Source organism: Acanthochromis polyacanthus, chromosome 8 (genome assembly GCF_021347895.1).
Source record: "Acanthochromis polyacanthus isolate Apoly-LR-REF ecotype Palm Island chromosome 8, KAUST_Apoly_ChrSc, whole genome shotgun sequence".
NCBI lineage: Eukaryota > Metazoa > Chordata > Actinopteri > Pomacentridae > Acanthochromis > Acanthochromis polyacanthus.
In genome coordinates, this window is record NC_067120.1 from 4,372,942 (window position 1) to 4,392,908 (window position 19,967).

The window sequence follows — 19,967 nt, forward strand, 5'->3', positions numbered from 1 at the left end:
TTGCCATACACTTTTTTTTTTTACTCTGAGTTCAAAATGACCCCGCCTGTACTGACTGTTATTTAAAGCGTACAGTATAAACTGTCAATAAATCAATGTTAAATCTTTAGTTTGACTTCAGTCCAACCCATTGCCACACATTTTTCCATTCATTTTGGAATTTCAGGCCAAATACACCCGAATGAAGAATGACCCGAGGACAACACAAGGGTTAAAAAAGCATAGAATCAACATGTACAACATTTTAAGTGCAAACAGGTGTCACTAATTCTGGAAAAAAATACTGACTCTCCATTTGGATGGATGGATGTCTGTTTGCACGCAGAAGAGAAGAATTTAAGTCCATGAAAGCGTGTGAAAATGAAAAACTCTGAAAATGTATCACCTGTTTTGGTAAATGTAGCAAATGTACATCGGTCTCTCATTTCTCTGCAGTAGATGTATTTTAATTTCGAGGCTGAAGTTAATTTTTACTTTGGAAATAGTATTCGACCAGATCAATTCACCTTCAGCTCCATTTAGTAGCTGATCTGAGGCCTTATCACATGATGGAGTTTCCTCAGGTGTGTTGCAGATGTTCAACACTTTTTCTCCAGGTTGCCTCAAATATGGAGACAATTTGCTTGATAAAAGCATGCAGTATGATCAAAGGCTCATGTACAGATTGTAAATGTACCTTAAAGATGGAGGAACCTGATGAGATGGTTTAAAAAGTAGATGAAAAGATGTTTAAAATGAATAAAAAACACTCGACCTTAACTACATAATCACATATTTATTGTACACTACTGCAGCAGCTGCCTTTAAAGGCAAACACGGAGTTTACAAAACAATCCTAGCGCTAGTACAGTCATTTACAAGACTCGAGGGGACAGTGAAGTGCACATTGACAGTAGAAACATTTCGGATGGCTTCTGGTGCTGCTGGACGGCTCATATCTGTGAAGACTCCAGCCACAGTGAGGAGCTCTTGACTCGCGGCTGCTGAGAGTCCAGCTTCAGCAGCGCCGTCACTGCGCCCTCTATCTTTGACATCCACGCTCTCTGGAGACAAAAAAAAACATGTTCAAGATGGTTACAAACAGAATTACCAGATTTATCAGTGAACAGCTGCTTGAAGGGACTCCACAGATCTTATGTTATTATGTTGACATGGTGTGTCGTGAGCTGGGCTAAAGCGGCTGCATGAGAGGAAAACTGTTTATCTTGACCTTCGTTTACAGAAATCCCCCCAAAAAGTTGAGAATATATCGAGAACTTCATGAAATACAGTGGTGGGGAAAAAGGGGTTTTTTTGCATTTATATTGCATTAAGAGTCACTCTTGGGTGAAATTTCTTTTAGTACGATCACAGACATAAGACTAAACAAATCCTAAAAAAATAAAATTGATTTGTTCCACAAAAATAAGGAATTTTGAGCATTGGGTCATTTTGGTAGAAATTAGTTTTTCTTGTAAACAATAAACAAAAAAAACAATTTGTATTTGTTTGTGTCTGTCTAATACAGCCACAACTTTTAAAACACAAAAAAAGATTTTTCCATAAATATTTCATGACAATATTTCAGAGTGTGTATAATTTTAAGGGTGTCCGAAAACTTTTTTCCACCACTGTTATGTGCTGTAATAAATATACACTTTTTTAGGCCTGTGTGACCCAATAAAACACATAGGATATTCATACTTTTTAAAAAAAAATCAAACTTTGTGCAGATTTAAGAAGAAAGAACTGAGCATCAACCACAAATCTAAATTAAGTGGCCTGCATACAAAGCTAAATAAATACATCTAAAAAAATTTTAAAAAAGGTATTATTTTGGTGGTTCTCTGGATGTGTGGCGTCTGTTTACAAAGCAGACCTGTTTGGATAAATGTACCACATCTATGTGGTATGTAAACATTATTTTGTGAACAGAATGTGATCTGTGTTCCTGCAGCTCCTCTTGAAATTCGTCGCTGAACTGACCTACCTTGGCTGACTCTGTCGCAGCTTGCAGGATGAACGCACCGATGCACTGCTGGTAGCGGTTCTGGTGCATTATTATGAATGAATGAGGCAACCCTGATGCTGGAAAGAAAACAGAGCAGTTTTCCATAAAAGACAAATGTGGCTGCAAACATGCACGCACATATTCTGATTCTGTCGTCTGCTCTGCTGAAATGCACTCAACAAATTCTGTCTTTTAAGCAGTTTCTGGGTGATTCCCCCCCCCTCCTGTCACATATTTACTTGTTGTGGGTGTTTTTTTTCCCCGCTGTACCTCTATGGAAACAGCACAACCAAATCTCTTTTCCAAGTGCCCACAGGTGTGACCACTACTGGAAAAAAATCATGGTGGCAGTACATAGTATAAATATTTTACTACGTCCATTTTTGATCTGCTCTGTGGAAACACTACCTGCAGTTCAGCCTAGTGTAGCTAAAAAGTCCCATGAATTTTTGCAAAGTGTGCGTTGGTCACAGCTGAGTCACTAATGGCTTCTTATTTGTGCCAAGTCGCACAGAATTTTTTGGTTTTTACAGAATCTGGTTAACTTAAGCGGGTTATTTTTAGCAAATGTTTAAATGAGACATTTAGAGCAAAGTGATGTTGATGAAATATCCTCACTGTCAGCTTAGTTTTAGTCAAGTTTTTATGATGGAACTGCACTTCACACACGATTAGTTCTGATGGAAAGTTGAAAGCTTCTCTGATAAAGGGTGTCATTTTGGAGCTTTTTCAAGCAGGTTTTGTCATTCAGAGGGTTAAACTGTGTCCAAATGAGAGGAAACAACGCTTAAAAAAAATCTATAATTACTGGACGCATTTAGTTGATCAATGTTCTTCAGCTGGAGTCGGTCCAGAGAGACGGGCTGGTCGATGACCGTGAAGGTGCATCCCTCCTTCAGCAGCTGATCCAGCTCCAGGTTCTGCAGCGGCCTCAGAGGATTCTGATCCGGACCGATGGACCTCTAGACAGCGAGGGAACAAGAATAAGTCTTACACTGAGTATCTATCACTGGTCCAGATCAGAGAGAGAGCAGGCCGAGAGAGTGACAAACCTTCTTGTTTCTCTTTATCTTTGTAATCAGCAGGAATTCGTCAAACAGGAACAGATAAACATCTATCAGCTTCGTGTTCTCTGGTGACGAACCAAAGAAAGATGGTGTAAGATCTGGCTCAGGTCGAAGCACTTATCACGTAAAATATGTTGGATTGACGCCAACGACACGCACCTGTGAGCACCAGCTTCCCTTCGTGCAGCAGACTTCTGTGAGAAATCAGATTCTCCAGAGTGACAGCCTTCAGGAGATGTTTTAGATTCTGGAAGAGGAGCAGCTGATCAGATGAGGAGAAAAAGATCTTCACCTTTTGACATGTGAGATCATAGCGAAAGATCTGGCTTTCTGATTCCAAAGCATGAGCTAATGACGCATCGGATTTCAATGATCGGATTTTGTCTTCACAGAAAAGGTGTTAAGGGGATGAAGCATCGGTGCAAGTCTGTCACTTTAACGCTTTGATCTGTCGACACACTTCTTGCGGCCACACAAATATTAATATTTACACAAACGCAGATAAAGCAGACAGACCTCGGGGATGAAGGCACGCTTGTCTCTCTCCCATACAGGCAGCCACACCAGGGCGTCTCTCAGCTGCTTCACCTTCTGGTAGTTATCCAGCCATTTCACCTTCCCCTCTAAATCACCTTTAGACAGAGAGCACAGGTCACGAATGACTGTGGGTAAAACAACAGAACCTCTGACTTGCACAGCTAAAAAAAAAAATAAAAATTTTATTACAGCTGTCAAAATTAGCGCATTAATACGGACGAATCCATCATCATGATTAATCTGATTAAAAATTTTAACCCATCTACAGCGTAACATTATTAGACCACCCTTGTTTTCTGCAGTTTCTTGTTCATTTTAATGCCTGGTACAACTAAAGGTACATCTGTTTGGACAAATATAATGAGAACAACAAAAATAGCTCATAAGAGTTTAAGTTAAGAGCTGATATCAGACATTTTCCATGTTTTTTTTGATAATGATCAATATCAAGTAAGTTCTTCCATCGATAGCTATAGCAATCTTCTGCCAAAAACCGCTTTTAGGATTCCATGTTTTCTTTTCTGTCTGTTTCAGTCACATGATCCACACAGGAGTTAGTACTTGAGTCTGTTTGCCCATGCAAAATGAAACATGATTAATATAGATTAAAATGTAGGATACTGATTTGTGATTAATCTAATTTAATCCACAGCAACCCTGTGATTAATCTGATTTAAAATTTGAATCGTTTGACAGCATTACATTTTACATAAGGTGTGTATTACCGTACGTACTGTCAGGATCAATTTGTTGACCACAATTTAAACAATATGTAAACAGTTCCTCCCAGTGCTCTTAAACCGTATTATCTCATTGTGTTTTCCTTTACAGTGATGCCAAACACGGGCGTGACCATGTCGTGAGAGATTACAGCTCTCTCAGCTTTTACAGTAAATACCCCCCCCCCCACCACACACACACACACACACACACACACACCCACAGAGGACATTGGCCTGCACATCTCAGCTGTGATTACAATGCTCCACGTCAGCTGCGCTTTACACAATCATAACCATTAAAAAGGTGTGGCAGAACACGCCTTGTGGTAAAAACACACCTTTTTAATGATTATGGGAAAGTGTGCAACTGAAGATGTGTGCGCGGCCCCGCGCCGTGTTTAGTTTTGGGGAGGCTATTTGTTCAATACAACAACATGACATTGAGGCGCAGCGCTGCGGCACATTTCTCACAGTCTGTCTGTGGAGTTACACAGTAAACCGCCACAACAGGTCTGCAGGCAGAGGCATGCTGTGGAGGAGAAACGGTCAGGGCCTGCTGGCTGCGGTCCAAGGCATGTCATTTGTTTTATTCTGCAAGACACAAACTGGTCTTTTTGAGCTGCTGCAGTCAGATAACCTCACTTGCATCTACTTAACGTGCTTGCAAACACCCTCACTAGCCACACTAAAGGCATGCTTGAGTCATGACGGGCTGGATGACACCGCTGACACCCGAGGCTCAGTGAAACGCTCAATTCGTCATCCGAAAAGATCTGTGTGAAGCTTAGAGTCACATAACTAGACCTGCAACAGCACACACTTCTGAGAGTCAGCTGGTAAGGGAAAGAAAGACGTGCTGCTTACATATGGATGTGTCCACTTGCTCTGCTATCGCCTGCATGCCTCTGGTTTCTTCATCCAGCTGACATCTTTTCGCGATATTCCGCAACAGCAGAGGGTATCGAGTTAGCCTCTGCAACGGCGCCACCAGCAGGTCACGCAGTTGCAGCCTCCGGCATTGTTCGTTCCTCTCACACCACTGAGGAGAAAAGGGGGGGAGACGGAGGGTGAGAGTTGAAAAGAGAGAGGTCAGAGGGGTGAAAGAGCCGGTCAGAATGTTTGCTAGAACTGAAAGGAAGAGAAAGGGGGATGGGTGGTGAAGTACACGTGAAGACAGATGATATCTAAGAGCAGCAAACACATGATGGGAGGAAGGCTACACGGTTACAACTGTGTAATGGTGGCATTCCTCTCACTGGGATCCTCTGTCACACTGAGTGTTTGCTGTTTGAGTGTTACTGTGTGTCCTCTCCCACACTTGGCTGTCATCGCCTGCTGCATTTTCACGGTACACGGCGTCCTCGTCACTGCTCCGACTGGCTCGCACATTTTAGCTGCAGCCAGGGAGTTTTTTTTTTTTTTTCTGTACCTTCACATATGATCCAAAGTCCTCCCTGGACTTCAGGCTGTCCAGGTAAAGCAGAGCCGTGGAGTAGTTGAGGCAGTACTTCTGCAGACAGTGGCATATGCTCTCCTGGAAGGCCTGTCAGCAGATTGGAGCGTCAGACAAACACATCAGCTGTTTAGCTGCAGATAAACAAATCACAGATGAAGGCGAAGATGCCAAATTGCATTCAAACACACAAAATAACTTAACCTGTCTTTGAATTCTGTTCCCTGCTGCTTCCTGTGATGCATAATTTACCGATACAAGGCATCCATCCATCCATTCTCTATATACCGCTTTATCCTCGATACAAGGCAGACATTTCGATTATTTTCCTGCGATGATTTCTGCTTTCGGCTGAACTTTGTTGCTCAATATTACTTCATATCAAAGAACAAAACACTAGAAGTGCTGCAGATGCGCTTCGTATTCTCAGTGTTTCAGAGGAAATGTGACCCGAGGATGCCTTTCCTTCCTATTATTGCTATCTAATTTAACATAATCTCTTGTGGTTTGAGATAAAAGCGACAAGTAACAGATAATGATAGTGTTACTGGTGCAACAAGCGCATGCAAACCCGTCAAACCACAATTTATCAGAAAGCAGTTATCGATAACAGAACAAGAAAAACACTCAGAACGCAGAACTCCTCCAAGGCTGCTCAGCTGTCGCAGGCAGTTGATGTAGTGTCCACTTGTTGTCATGGTTACAGTGGCACCATGCCACTATCTAATAAATCCGCGGATCCAGACTATAAGCCACATCACTGCCAAAATCCAGTCTGGTGGTCCTTATATCTTTTCCGGCCTTCCCTGAAAATTTCATCCAAAAATTTTAAGCGAATATTCGGATACCAAAATTAATATCCGGATGCCGTCGTAGCGAACGAATATTCGGGTCCAGCCCTACTAATTTCCATCTCAAGTCCCATCACATGATTACAATCCTGTAAATCCACCAGGATGTATCTGTCAGAAATGATACAAGGAACAATTGATTAATTTGTGTGGCTGTTTCCGAGTCCAATCAATTCCCGCTACATATTTAGGTCATGCGGTTTGGTATCTGTACATAACATACTTATGTATAACACACGCCTGTGTTTAGAGGAAAGTCGGTCTTTATTAAAGCTTTCATCGGTCAGAAATGATACAAAGACTGAGCAGCCTTGGCAGAGTGCTGCGGTCTGAGAGTGCTTCTCTTGTTTGATTTTTTAACTAAAATTCTGCCCTCCTCAGTGCCTTTAGTGACTCAGCTGCAATCAGCCGTCATGTGACAAAAATTCTGAAACTTTTAGGGTGAACTAGGTTGAACTGCAGGGAGTGTTTACACCGAGCAGATAGGAGACAAATACGGAAACCATTTGAAATATATTGGTAACAGCTGTGGGCGCTTAGTTTTTTTTTATTTTTTATGATTGATTTTTTTATGATTTATGGAAATATAATGATGTCATACTGCACAGAAGACATTCATGATTTCTCTCTCCTTCTAGCCATGACTGTGATGTTTCCATAGAGGTGCAGGACTTTACATCACAGTGTAAAAAAATCCCACGGTACATAAAAAAAGTAACGCAAACAATAAAATAATAACGCCCAGAAACTGCTTTTAGTTCAAAGGGTTAATCCATCCAGATTAATGTGTGATCAGTAATTTGAAGTTGCTTTTTCTATTTCCTCCTCTTCCATTTGTCTTATGACTGGACTTTGACAGCCGAACAAATAGCTGCGGGAGGGCTGATGTCAGACTCAGTGTGTGAAAGTGTGTCCACTGGTGAGTCACACTTGCCTTCCCCAGCAGCTCCAGCAGGGTGGGCCCGCCACCCTCACTGATCTCCAGCGTGTCCCTGATGACGCGAAGGAGGTTGTTCAGGAAACCAAAGCTCACCTGCAGCAGAAAACACTCAGTGTCCAGTATCACCACGAGACAGAGGGACGCTCTCACATGTGCAGTGATAACATTAAGTGGAGATAAACCAAGGGTGTCAAACGTAGGGCCCGCTATGTGACTTTGCAAAGTGTAAAAATTACAGACATTAACTGGCGATTTGAAATTTGTAAAAACTGTAAATAATTTCTAGACCTTCACAAGTTGTTTTGATCATAAAGTGTAATATTTTGTTTTGCTTTAGTTGTTTTTTGTCTTATTTTGCCTGACTTTTTTCATTTATCTCATGTTTTTGTCGTTTCATTCCTCATTTTTGTCGTTTATTGTTTCCTTTTTGTCTTGCTTTTTTGTTTTTGTCTTATTTTTGTCATTTTGTGTTTCACTTTATTTGTTGTTTTGGGAATCGTTTTTGTCGTTTTGTGGGGGGTTTTTTTGGTCTTGCTTGTGTCGTTTGTCCATTTTTTTTGTCTCTGTCACTTTTTTGTCAGTTTTTTTGGTCTCTTTTTGTTTTGTTTCATGTCGTTTGTCTCATTTTTTGTTTATTTTTTGGAATATTTGTCCTGTTTTTGTTGTTTTTTGTCTGATTTTCATAAAGTAAAATACTATATCATTCAGCTCCAGATACCTGGAACTGAATGTTGTGTTCCTTTGTAGACGCTTTGCGATCTGGAAGCTGTAATGTGGAAATGATAAACTGAGGCTGAATGTTGTTGAAATTTCACTTATTTTTCTTCGGAAATTTCAGGTTGTTCATGAAGTTTTGTAAAAAGATAGATCATTAAAGGTAAACACATTCATAACTTCCTTTTTCTGCACTAAAACAAAGAAAAAATTAGGGGTTGTGGTTATTTATAGGTTGTTGTGCTATAAGTGAGATGAAATTGGGCTGAATGTGGAACCTGAACTAAAATGAGTTTGTCACCCCTGAGATAAGCCATGCATTTGTTGCCACATTTGTAACATTTTGTTGCCTTTTGAGGATTTTATAGAACTATATCTCAGATTAATGATGCTTTCCTGGGTAAATACAGGCTAAAAATAAATAAAAAAGGGCACTTTATCAAGAGTTATACAGATCTATCATGAGCTCTCTTATGCTGTTTTGATGCTGCACCAAACAGTGTTATCTGAAGGCCATGAAGCCTCCTGTTATTTTGGATTATTTACATAGCAAATACAAAACTAGCGGCCCGCATGCAACGTATTTGCATCGCGTCTCACCAGGCAAAGCTCGTTGAGGTTTGCAAACAGCCTCCACGAGTCGACATCAGTGAGGCAGTTCCTCGACTGCAGGTTTGTGAGTGTAGCCAAAAACACCTGAAGGGAACAAAAGGAGCCACAGACACACAACAGAAAGGTTCAGGCTATCTGTCGAGCTAGCATTAAATTTCTAATCCAATGCTGGAGAGAAAGGAAAACCTGAACAGACTTTTACATGGAGACGATGAAAAGCACAAAGCAGCAGGTGTTGGGTTTCATTTGGGTTTGGTCTGTTTATTTGTGGTGCTGTGTGTGTGTGACAGGCTTTGTACGGACACTCACCTCTTTGAGAACCATGAGCTGATCCAAGAAGTAAACGCATTCGCTGGTGAGGAGTTCCCAGATGGCCTCTTGTCTTTTGAAGACCTGAGGGTCGGTGGAAGCGCCCACCTGGGAGGACTGGTCCTGCAGGAACTCGGCCACAGAGTAATCCTGCACACACATGGACAGAAAGACGAGAGGGTAAAACTGCAACGAACAAACAGGAACGCTGCATCTCCCTCAGACAGCTCATAATCTAAAAAACTCTATATTCCATGACTATAAAATTCCTACCGCTATTGTGATAGACTGTAGTGTCTGTCAGTGTTGTTTATATTCGTGTGTAGAGTCGACCTGACTGGTTACTGCCTAGAAATTCTGGTTCTCGTACAACCTGTGCAAGTTAAACTTTACAGGAGCTTCCCTTTAACTGCTGTCTTCTTATTTCTGAGTCATTTGGTAAACACAGAGCTGTATTTGGATTGGAAATCTGAATCTCTTAGCAGTTCAAGTTTTGCTCGGATGAGAAGTCACGGCACAGACAGGACCAGCGTGATTTACATGACAAACAGGATGGATCCTCGAGGACCTTTTCTGCTGACAGAGCTCATTTCTCACCTTATATTTTTGAAGTTCAGAGTTCCTCCAGGCTTGAATCTGTGCTGTTGAAAGATACTTTTCGATATCTGACACTGTGGCTGTCTGCGACTTCCCTTTAGTCTGAAAGGAAGCGACACAAAGAGAAATCAGGCAGATTTTCAGCAGTCTACTTGTTGTTTTGTTCTGGTTATTATGCCTCAAAAGCCAAAGTTTGCTTCAAGTTCTGCATTTCAAAGTGTTGACCAATTACATAAAACTGTGCGTGCCAAAAGGGATAAGAGGAAACACACTAATCTGCTTTGAGAAGTGGGTCAGAGAACAATGTCCGAACCGACTGCCCAATGCTGCAACAAGGTCATCAAAACAAAACAACACTGGCACCAGTCACACACCTCCACAGACTGACAGACAGACGACACACCTACCGTACTACGCCTCGAGAAAGGCCACTTTGACTTCTTAGTGTCTGCAGAAATCACAAACACCAAAAAAATGATTATAAAAAGAAACATTCATGAATGTGTTGTGTCCAACAGATGGGATTAGAATCAAACAAACAAAACAGTGTGTTGGGATAAAACCTTGAGTACAGGAGTCACAGAAAATGCAAATGAATCTGGTATTTTTGCATAACTACATATAACCCTATGGTACACGTGAAATAGAACAAAAACAGTATCTTTGCCTTTTTGCTTTTGGACGTAATCGATGGGTGTGCACCACAAACAGACACAATGTGCTGTCTTTGAAGCACATTAAAGAGCTGTCTGCGCCTTAACCCTTTCGATCCCAGCTAACAAACTCTGTTTAAATGCTAGTTCTACTGACCTGCTCCTTTAAAGTCCCTAAATATGGATTTTGTTTGGCAAATTGACCAGGGTTATCATAAAATGTTTTGAATAGCTTCTCATGTTTATGAATATGAAAAATGATTCTACAAGATGCAATTTATTCAAATTCTGATACTGTTGATTTATGAACGCTCATTCTAGGACAGTAAATGAACAAATGAGTGAACAGATCTTTTCCTCAGCTGACATTTTGCCTGTGTAAATCGTAACATTAAAACCAGCTGCGTTCCATTTAGGTCAGCTTGTGGAGGAACCTCTGCATGTTGCAGTCTTGATCTGTGTCACAGTTTACTGAGACACTGATAGGAACTGATAGCCTAGCCGCGCTAGACAACCCACGGCAACGAATTTAATTCTCTGCTAGGATGGGTCTAGTTACCCTCCATAAGGCTCGAGGCTGGATTCTCCTAAAACTGGCCGGACCAATCACCATGAAGTGTAGAGTCAGAAGGCGGGCGTAACTAAGTGACGACAGAGGCGTGACGATTCTGACAGAAACAACCGGAAACAACTAGCCTAGCCGCGCTAGACAACCCACGGCAACGAATTTAATTCTCTGCCAGGGTCGACAACAAAAACGACAACAGTCGTTGAGCTCCATTAGCACCGACTCTGAATAATCTTTCTGTTAACATGTCTGTAATATACTTGAGCTTCACCCATTGACTGTATAAATAAGGCTTCACCAAACTCCCGCATCCTCTGATTTCCAGCCTATTCGTTGCGCTGATTGGTTGTATACCTACCCAATTGCTGCAGAGGGATTTGATAGACAACCTTTTAGCCCGCCTCCCTCCCTCTCGAGTGTGCCTAGACCCTTGTGCCTTCAGAACATGGGTCTAGCACGGCTAGGCTAAGGAACTGAGTCATCGTTAACAAAATTCATCTCACTTGTGTTTCCCCTGGAATGATGAGTAAATTATCTGCTGTAGAAAACAAAGCTCTGTCCTGCCAGGATTGTGATGAAACCAATGGTAACTACAGACTCACAGCAGCTTTTTAATTAAAAATAAAACAGGATGAACCTAAAAAAATAAATGTTCACTCAGCTAAGTTGACCCTCTGAACATCAAACGCTGCAGACAGGTTTGAAAGGCAGGTTACTGTCACAGCTCCCTTCTCCTCTGCCTTGCCTGTCTCCCATCCACTCCTCTGCCCTGTATCTTCCCCTACAGCTCGGTGCCTGAGTGGAGTCTAGCTTCTCAGCTGACTCCACTCAGGCAATCAACTACCTCCACGGCTCCCGGACAGCTGACGATCATCTCACTAATGACTCACCTCAACAATAAGTACCGGCTCAGCCTTCCACTCCCTGCCAGAGTATTGAACAAGAACCACACAGTTCAGTTCACTCTCTTGCCTCTCACAATATCTGTTTTGAGTTCCTACCTGGTTTTCTTACATTGTTTTTTCCTGCCTCCTCACAGTTCAGCTGTCCGGGATCCCTGCCATTCTCCTTCCCCTCCGGCTCTCCCCAGACCAGTCATCACCGGTTTCCCCTGCCTGGACCCCCACTCCTGCCTGGACCCCCACTCCTACTTGGACCCCTTCTGTCCCTGCCTGGAACCCCCCGCTCCTGCACCCTGGTTTTCCCCCACCAAGCCACCATTTCACCCCCCAGCAATAAAACACTTCATTCCAACCAGCCTTGGTGGTGTGGCTCTCTGCTCGGGTCCAGCCCTCCTCAGATCGTGACAGTTACTCTTTAACAAAATCATCAAAATTAGAGAATTCTTCAGAGGTAAAACAGTTAAAATTGAAATATTTGTGAGACTTTACTTTGCCAATGGTCATTAGCCAAATCTGAGCCAAAAATCATGATATTCATATTAATCAAAATCATTTTGTTTGACATGTCTCATTTGATATTTCGCCAAAAAATAAATTTTAAAAAAATTATTTGACCAGATGCGTAAGAAAATCTAAACCAATTTGGGCTCCTCAGTATTCCTGCTCAGCTGCAACCAGCCGTCACATGACAAAACTTCTGGAACTTTCAGCTACACTAGATTGAACTGCAGGCTGTGTTTACACTGAACAAAGAGGAGACGAGTAAGAAAGCAAATTAAAAATGTAAATAGTCAAATATCAATAAGTTGTAGAGTCACCATTTTTCCTCAGGATTTAGTAACACCTGTGGGCACATGTTTCCATTATTTATTGATTAGTTTTGGTAAATTAATAATAAACAGATGATGTAGTGTAACTGTTTACTGTTCTGTTTTTCTTTTAATAATTGTGCCCTTGTTTTCTGACTTCTGTTTTTGATCTTTTTACTGTTCTGACCGTTTTTTTTTAATGATTTCAGAAATGTTTTCTTTTGTTTTCTTTTAATAATTGTTGCCATCTTCTGTTTTAATGTCTTTGTAAAGCACTTTGAATCGCCTTGTTGTTGAAATGTGCTATATAAATAAAGTTTTGAGTTCTTTCTACTTCTAGCCATGGTTGTTCTGCTTCCATAGAGGTACAGGACTTCATATTGCAATAAAAAAATGAGCAAACAGTGAATAAAAATGTGACATAAACACAAAAAATGCTCAGAAACTGGTTGGAGTTCAGAGAGTTAAAAGCCATAAGGGTTAAACCTAACAACTCATTAATGTTTATATTAACCAATAAACAATAAAGACAACTATTTTGTACAGCCTCTTTAAATAATATGGAAACTGAGCCAAAACCAAATGTGCTGCTTGGTTAACCAGAACAGCAAGCAAGGACCGGTTACATGCACCACGATCATTTCTGGTAAATCATTTTCTTCCAAACAATTGAAGCGACTGATTTGTTCCTTGTAAAAACATACACTGCTCAGTTCATGACTCAAACAGAGGCCAGCTGGGTCAGAAAGGTTCTGCTGCAATCAACAGGGTTCACTCAGATCAGAGAATGACAAGTAAAAACATTAATATATATAATAGAGAATATTACCAGAGTAGTTTGAGCCGTTTAGTATGTCAGCTGCTCCGTTGGATACAAAAAGGTCTCCTGGTGAAACATCCAATCCGGGCAAACTGACCACCACGGAGCTCCGCCTCCTTTCCTGAAGCCTGAGGACACCAAAACAGACAGATGGACATCTTCAGATCCCCCCTCACTTATAACTCTGTTTGGCTAAGATATAATTGTTAAATGTTTCTTTTAACTGTAAAAAAAAGTCTCACAGGACACCTGAGAATTACAGTCACAAGGACTATAACTCTACTGTAAAAGTATTCTAAAGAGAACAGACTTAGAGCAAGCCACAGGAAATAACTGAATTCCTTTTGTCATTTTACGTGGTTGAAATACCATCTGCATTGTGCAACGAGAAGCAGAAATTATAAAGGATAAGTGTTGTGTGTCTGGCTTATGTGTGGATAGCAGCTGATTAATGGATCGGCCTATTTGTGTGGAAGGCGGCGAGCTGTCAGTGTGTGCCGGTTATAATCCTCTCGGTCTCCTTTTCATAGTTAGTAACTGAGGCATGGCTGGAAAAACCCGGGCCTGCCTTTTAGCCTGAGGCAAAGCTGAGACAGCCACTGTTCTCGAGTGTCTTTGACTTATCCCCGGCTGTTGTGCTTCATTGATCACTGCGGAAAGTAAAAACGGATATTCACGAGACAAAATTAAAAACCCCAGACCTTGATAAATGTGCTCATGTCATGGAAGCAGACATTAAGCATGCAGGTGAGGGCATGGCTGCGTGGATGTTTTCATTTGTTTGTAAAACCTAAAACAGTCTGAACCTAGAAGAACTTGATGGGTGACAGTGTGACTCCAACAATCACAAAAACAGAAATAAGGTGCACAACAACTAGACGGGCTGGTTCAGCTGAGAGGAAAGGTTCATTTTCAGCACACTGACGCTGATCGACAACTGGCCAGTGACCAACGTCAGCACTCTGCGGTTTCACTTCTAAATATTTCAGGGTCTTGGCTTCAAAAGGGAGAGTTTAAAGTTCAGAGGACAGGAGACAAAAACACAAAGAGCGAGTAAACACATCATCAGAGCAGATCAAACACTTTCTGACTAATAAAGGCTATCAGGACATAATGAGAGCAGAGGGAAGCTTGGCTCAGATGAGGGCTAATGTCCCTGTTTGTGACAACAATAAACCCAAGCAGAAGTACAAACAAGACGAACAATGCTGGTGCTGGTTTGTTTCTGTCCACTATGTAGAAACGGCTTCATTAGACTGACTGAACAGACTTTCTTCCTCTTCCAGCACTTCCCATCCTCTCAAATCGTAGCTGTACACTGGAAAAAACGCTCCTCTCAAAACAAGAAAAAAAAACTCATTTCAAGGAACTTTTACCTTGAAATAAGTGAAAAAAAATCTGCCAATAGAACAAGTGAAAATGACTTGGGAAGATTTCTTGAAATACGATGTGATATTTAGAATATTGAGATCTTAAAATTAGCTGGGAAAACTTCTTTTAAGTTATATTTTACCGAGACTGTCAAGCGTAGGTGTCTTAAAATAAGCCAGACATGCTTTAAAAAATAGCAGTTTTTCACTCAAGAATAGATTTTTGCTTTCATGTAACCTCCTAATTTGAGATTTATTAAATTTATTTTAAGTTTTCTTGTAAAATACAACTCAAAACAAGATAATTTAAAGATTTTTTGACTTAACGAGATATTTAAGATGTGTTGTCTTAATAGAAGTCCCTCCATCTTGCTGAAATGTCATCTAAAATCAAGCGGGATGAGACATTTTGACTAAAAATAAGACAAATAGACTTGGTAAGATTTAGAGTTTTTGCAGTGTATTCTAGTGGCATATGAGACTAAGTCGAGTGCACATGTAGGCCACATGGCTGCAGGGCCAACTTGTACACTTGGAGGATCGGTTAGTTTGCAAGTGAACAGGAGAAACCTGGTACATTTCTCCTCCAGGATACTTTTTGTTTAACCGTGAAAGCACCGACTGTTTCCTCGCTCTCGCTGGCAGCGGCCGAGTTCCCTCTCAGTAAACTGATCCAACCCCCCCCACCTCCGGATCGATGCATAGGCAGGCACAGCACTGAATCAACAGTACGGCAGATAACAGCACCTGAGTGAGGATCTGTGGCTGATGGGACAGTAAGAAAGGCACGATTGGTTCTCTAAACCAGGTCAGTGCCTCCTGGCTGTTCATTCCAGAGCATCCTCACAATGACATCCTGTTGCTTTGAGAGCGCTCAGAAAGCTTTCTCTGTCAGCCTCTCTGCCACCGAGAGCACTTGTAAAAATGGGTGCTTTGTTCCTCCACAACAAGAGAAATAATGATGCCCCAAAACAAAACTGTCCCGACCAATGGCTTCGCAAGGCCCGGTCAGTGTAAGAGGCACAGTGCCAGGGTGTAATTACAGGGACAATAGCTGCCTAATTATCCAGTGAGGGGAAGAGCCTGGCCGCCCATTAGGAGGGGTGTGGGCGGCAGTAAGGGGAAAACAGCCTTAATGAGGGTTTGTCTAGCCCATACATAACCATGGGACTCTCAAAACTTAACCCACCAAGCTTCTGAACCATTAACAAAGACCTGAATGACAATGAATGCACAATGGGGCTCCTTAAACCAGAAGGTCCAATCATCCCCGCTTGCTCACGAGCACATAAGTCATTCATTGTGGCTCAAATTTTTCATTTAGGAAACTGGAAGCGGAAAAAAAAACAAAACAAATGTGAATGGTGTATCTGATACAGGGAAATTTGTTTTACTACTTTCCAGATAAGCAAATACAGATTTCCCACGCTTGGAAAAGTGGCACTGGGGTGACAACATGCAAAAAAAGTCCAGGTCAGAGTACACCTACCTGTTATGACAGTGCTCCTTCTCCTGCAAAACAAAAAGAACTGCATTAGTGAGCTCAACTTTTACACCATTCACACATCAGCACCGGCCTACTGTAGCATCAAAGTGAGGGTCCGGAGACCTCCTACCGCTACCAGCAGCACTAGATCACTTTCAAAGACAGTCACATTTGAATCGGTGTCTTAAGTGGTCGCTCGGACTCAAAAGCCTCTGATATTGGGGGAGAACGTCGGGACTCCATTGAGAATGTGCCGGCCTGAATGCGGTGAGCTGATGAATAGATCTCCCCATTATCTTTTTCCATCGCTCACTGACCCCTCCATTATTGGGTGACTGCTGACTGCGGTGAACGGGGGCCCGAGGAGAGCACTTCCCAGGGCTCTGCAGGGAGTGGGTTTGGTCAGAGCTGTCAGTGCATGTAACTGCTGATTCATTTGCTGTCAAAAGCTCGCATTGTGAGTGACCGCTGCAGGAGGCAAGGCCGGGCGAGGGAGCGAAAGGTTTCCGCAAGGAAGGAATGTGTAACCATCTAATTTATAGGCTTTTGGGGAAGGCCGTGACTTGAGGGGACGGTGGGAAGATTGCGTGAAGATTAGGAAAACAAATTGTGTGCGCAGAAGGCCTCACCTGCACTTCAGCATCAGGAAATCCAAACTCTTTAACGGGAGCAGGGTGAGCACTGCGACATTCCTGCCTGGTGGAAGTGATACCGTTGTCAAATGTCTTTGATCTATGTGATCTGGTTCTCTGTCGGCCCGAGGATGAACAGATCTCGTGACAGATCTCTCCATCAGAGAGGGGGCTCGGGGCTAGGGGAGATTTGACCTTGTTAGCAGGGGACAGGGGGCTCATGGGGGACGGCGAGGGCTCCTCCTGGGTGCTCCCCATCCTGGCCGGATCCCGTGAGTCACCCAGAGGACGCCTCGTGCTCCTCATCCTCCTCAAGGTGGGAGATGTGGAGATGCGTCCCGGAGCCTGGCGGTCAAACTGGAAGAAAGGCGGCACCAAGCTGTCGCCGTCCACCAGGGACAAATGTCTGAGCTTGGAGTGTGTCCGTGTGAGGTCGATGTGCATGATGACCGGGCTGCTGGTCTGACTCTCCTTGTGCTCGACTTCCCCCGAGTCCGTCTGCGTCTGGGCGTCCGCCACACCTGCACCGACCTCCTCATTCTCGGCCCACTCGATGTAACTCCAGTCCAGCTTCTTCTCGATGTCCTCGTCCTTCTCCTGCAGAATAACGTGCTTCAGCGTCGACATGGCAGCCTCACAGGCATCGTAGTACGGCACAGATCAGTTGTAATCTCGTGGTCCGAGTGCTTCGCCTCCTTCGAGTCAGATGATAATCCCGTTGCATTCCAGCAGCGTTCACACCATTTTCTCCAGCTTCTGGGGAAGGAAGGGAAGAAAGAGGGGGAGGAAAGTTGAAAATATGTCAATACCCACAGCCGGCAAATGAAGCAAGGCACAAAATTACCTCCTAATCTTGTGAGAAGGGGATTGAAAATGGGCAGCTGGCAGCAAAGAAGCCTTGAAAAGACACAGAGTGCTTAGAACTGAGTGTGCATTAAACTAATACATGTGTCTGGGAATAACAGGAAAGCAGGTGGATGCTACAGATTAGAGTGTACAGAAGCAGTAAAACACACTCTGCTGCCTCACAGGACTGTCTGATGTGTGTTTTTACTGATATAAACTTTATTTTCCACTAAAACTAAGCCCTGCTGCTCTGATCAGGTGAATTTCATTGTTTTATTCCAAGCAGCGCAGCTCGGCTCATCCACGAGGCGACAAAAGGTAAAAAGAAACAAAGTAAAAAGAGCGAATCTGCAACTTTTACAGCCAAAACCGACTAAATATGCGCTTTATAAACGTGCGAATGAGCTTAAATAGAGTTTAGACGGAGAAAGTCTGGTTTACTTACATCTACCGGCGCCTTGCGTCGACTCGGCGGCGAGAGTCCAACCGGAGAGAGAATCCAGGAAAGTGGGGACAAAAGTCGCAGGAATGAAGGTTTAAAAGCGGAGAAACTCGAATGTTGTTTTTAGATTTTCACACGAGTGAAGAAGAAGAAGAAGGAGCAGGTCTGTGGAGAGAACGAGGTAGCGTCAGGAGCTGGTCGGTGCAAAGGTGCGACTGACTGCTGCTGTATGGGAACCACACGCGCGCGCGCGCACGCACTCTCTCTCTCTCTCTCTCTCTCTCTCTCTCTCTCTCTCTCTCTCTCTCTCTCTCTCTCTCTCTTTCCTATTCGTCACACTGGAACAATAAAGTAATAAAGTTATCAGTTTATTTCGTAACATATAAAACGCCAGTTAGACATTTATTTAAAAAGCAAGAAAAGAATATTTAACCTTCTAAGAACCGAGCTTTGGTTGGGCTTGCATTTTAGTTTTTTTTCTACTTATTTGGGATAAGGAATAACCAATAAAAATAATAATTGGATAATATCTAGTATCTGATTATTATGTTTATTACATTTACATTATATTTTTGCTAGATTTACGTTGTTATTACTATTATTATTATTATTATTAATTATAGTATTAGTAATAGAAGTAATAATATTAATATTATAATTAGTATTAACAATACGCTCTTTTGGGGAAAAAAAAAAGTCAGAAAACAAAAACATGTCCACATATGTGTACGGCAGGTCTTAAGAGGTTAATATTTTTCTTTTCTGCATTGTCTAAAAATATTTTAGGAATACTTTGAATAATTTATTACCCATGATTGTTTTTCTAACAATTTACTTTTTTTAAAAACATATATATATATATATAATTTTGCAGATTTTTCCTCTTTTGTTAAAATGTCAGACAATAACTACACTGTACTGCTGCCGGAAAAAAAAAAAACAGTGGAGTGTTATAATAATGGAAAATATCTGTAAAAATGTTTTTGAAGACTGGGATTTTATGGTTTCATGTTGTAAAAGAACAAATTGTAAAAAATACAGATTTTTGATGTGGACATTGTGTACAGGCTCTTTTTTTTTTTTACTTATTTATTTTTTAGTCTATATGGACATTCACATTTTGTGCTATGATCTTACTGGATATTACCTGAAATTTACAAAAACAGGGGAAATCTGGAAAACAACATATTAAATATCATCTATACTACTATTACTCAATTCTAAATATACATATTTTTTCTTCTAAATAACTGCAAATATCCGTATAATAATGAATGTATATTATTATTTTCTTTATATGTGCCATTATTTTTAACAACTTTGACATTGTTTGAATGTTGATTGCGTGTTTCTGGCACCATTACTGCATATTTTTTGTAAGATAATTTTTTAAGTGTATATCTTATTGCTGCATTAGCTCCTCCAATTGTTCCTTACTATTTATTCATTTTAAATCTCAGCTTCTTCTTAAGACTTACTTTTTCCCTAAAGCTTATTTGATTTTATTTATTTTATCTTGTGATATTTAATGTTTAAGTTCTTAAAGGGGAGTGTGTATCCTCTGATTCATATTTCAATTACGGCCCTGTTTTTTTTTTTAGTCTGTTGATGCCACTTTTAATGTTGAATCTCATCTAATCAGTGACA

General features: G+C 41.6%; 1 protein-coding gene across 2 annotated transcripts; it reads right to left on the bottom strand.

The window, feature by feature from the left end:
- Positions 1–755: 755 nt before the first annotated feature.
- plekhg7 (pleckstrin homology domain containing, family G (with RhoGef domain) member 7) lies at positions 756–18,610 on the bottom strand. Of its 2 annotated transcripts, none has more exons than XM_051951885.1 (17): positions 18,324–18,610; positions 17,030–17,785; positions 16,404–16,426; positions 13,554–13,672; positions 10,200–10,240; positions 9,793–9,894; positions 9,196–9,345; positions 8,875–8,970; positions 7,555–7,653; positions 5,746–5,859; positions 5,181–5,355; positions 3,574–3,689; positions 3,217–3,304; positions 3,043–3,122; positions 2,799–2,952; positions 1,970–2,067; positions 756–1,043 (listed from the first exon to the last, which is right to left on the bottom strand). In XM_051951885.1, exons 2-17 carry the CDS (start codon positions 17,657–17,659, stop codon positions 933–935), a joined length of 2,196 nt encoding a protein of 731 aa, XP_051807845.1. In that variant the 5' UTR covers positions 17,660–17,785; positions 18,324–18,610; the 3' UTR covers positions 756–932. The 2 variants fall into 2 exon arrangements, with proteins under 2 accessions (XP_051807845.1, XP_022056241.1); XM_022200549.2 differs by having other exon boundaries at positions 17,030–17,788.
- Between the last annotated feature and the right edge of the window lie 1,357 nt (positions 18,611–19,967).

Excerpts from the sequence above, each read along its gene's own strand:
- plekhg7 (XM_051951885.1), bottom strand. The coding sequence starts at position 17,659 with ATGTCGACGCTGAAGCACGTTATTCTGCAGGAGAAGGACGAGGACATC. Across the intron at positions 10,241-13,553 it reads AAACGGCTCAAACTACTCTG|ACACTAAGAAGTCAAAGTGG; the intron begins GTAATATTCTCT and ends TGATTTCTGCAG. Across the intron at positions 7,654-8,874 it reads ACCTCAACGAGCTTTGCCTG|GTGAGCTTTGGTTTCCTGAA; the intron begins GTGAGACGCGAT and ends TTTCTGCTGCAG.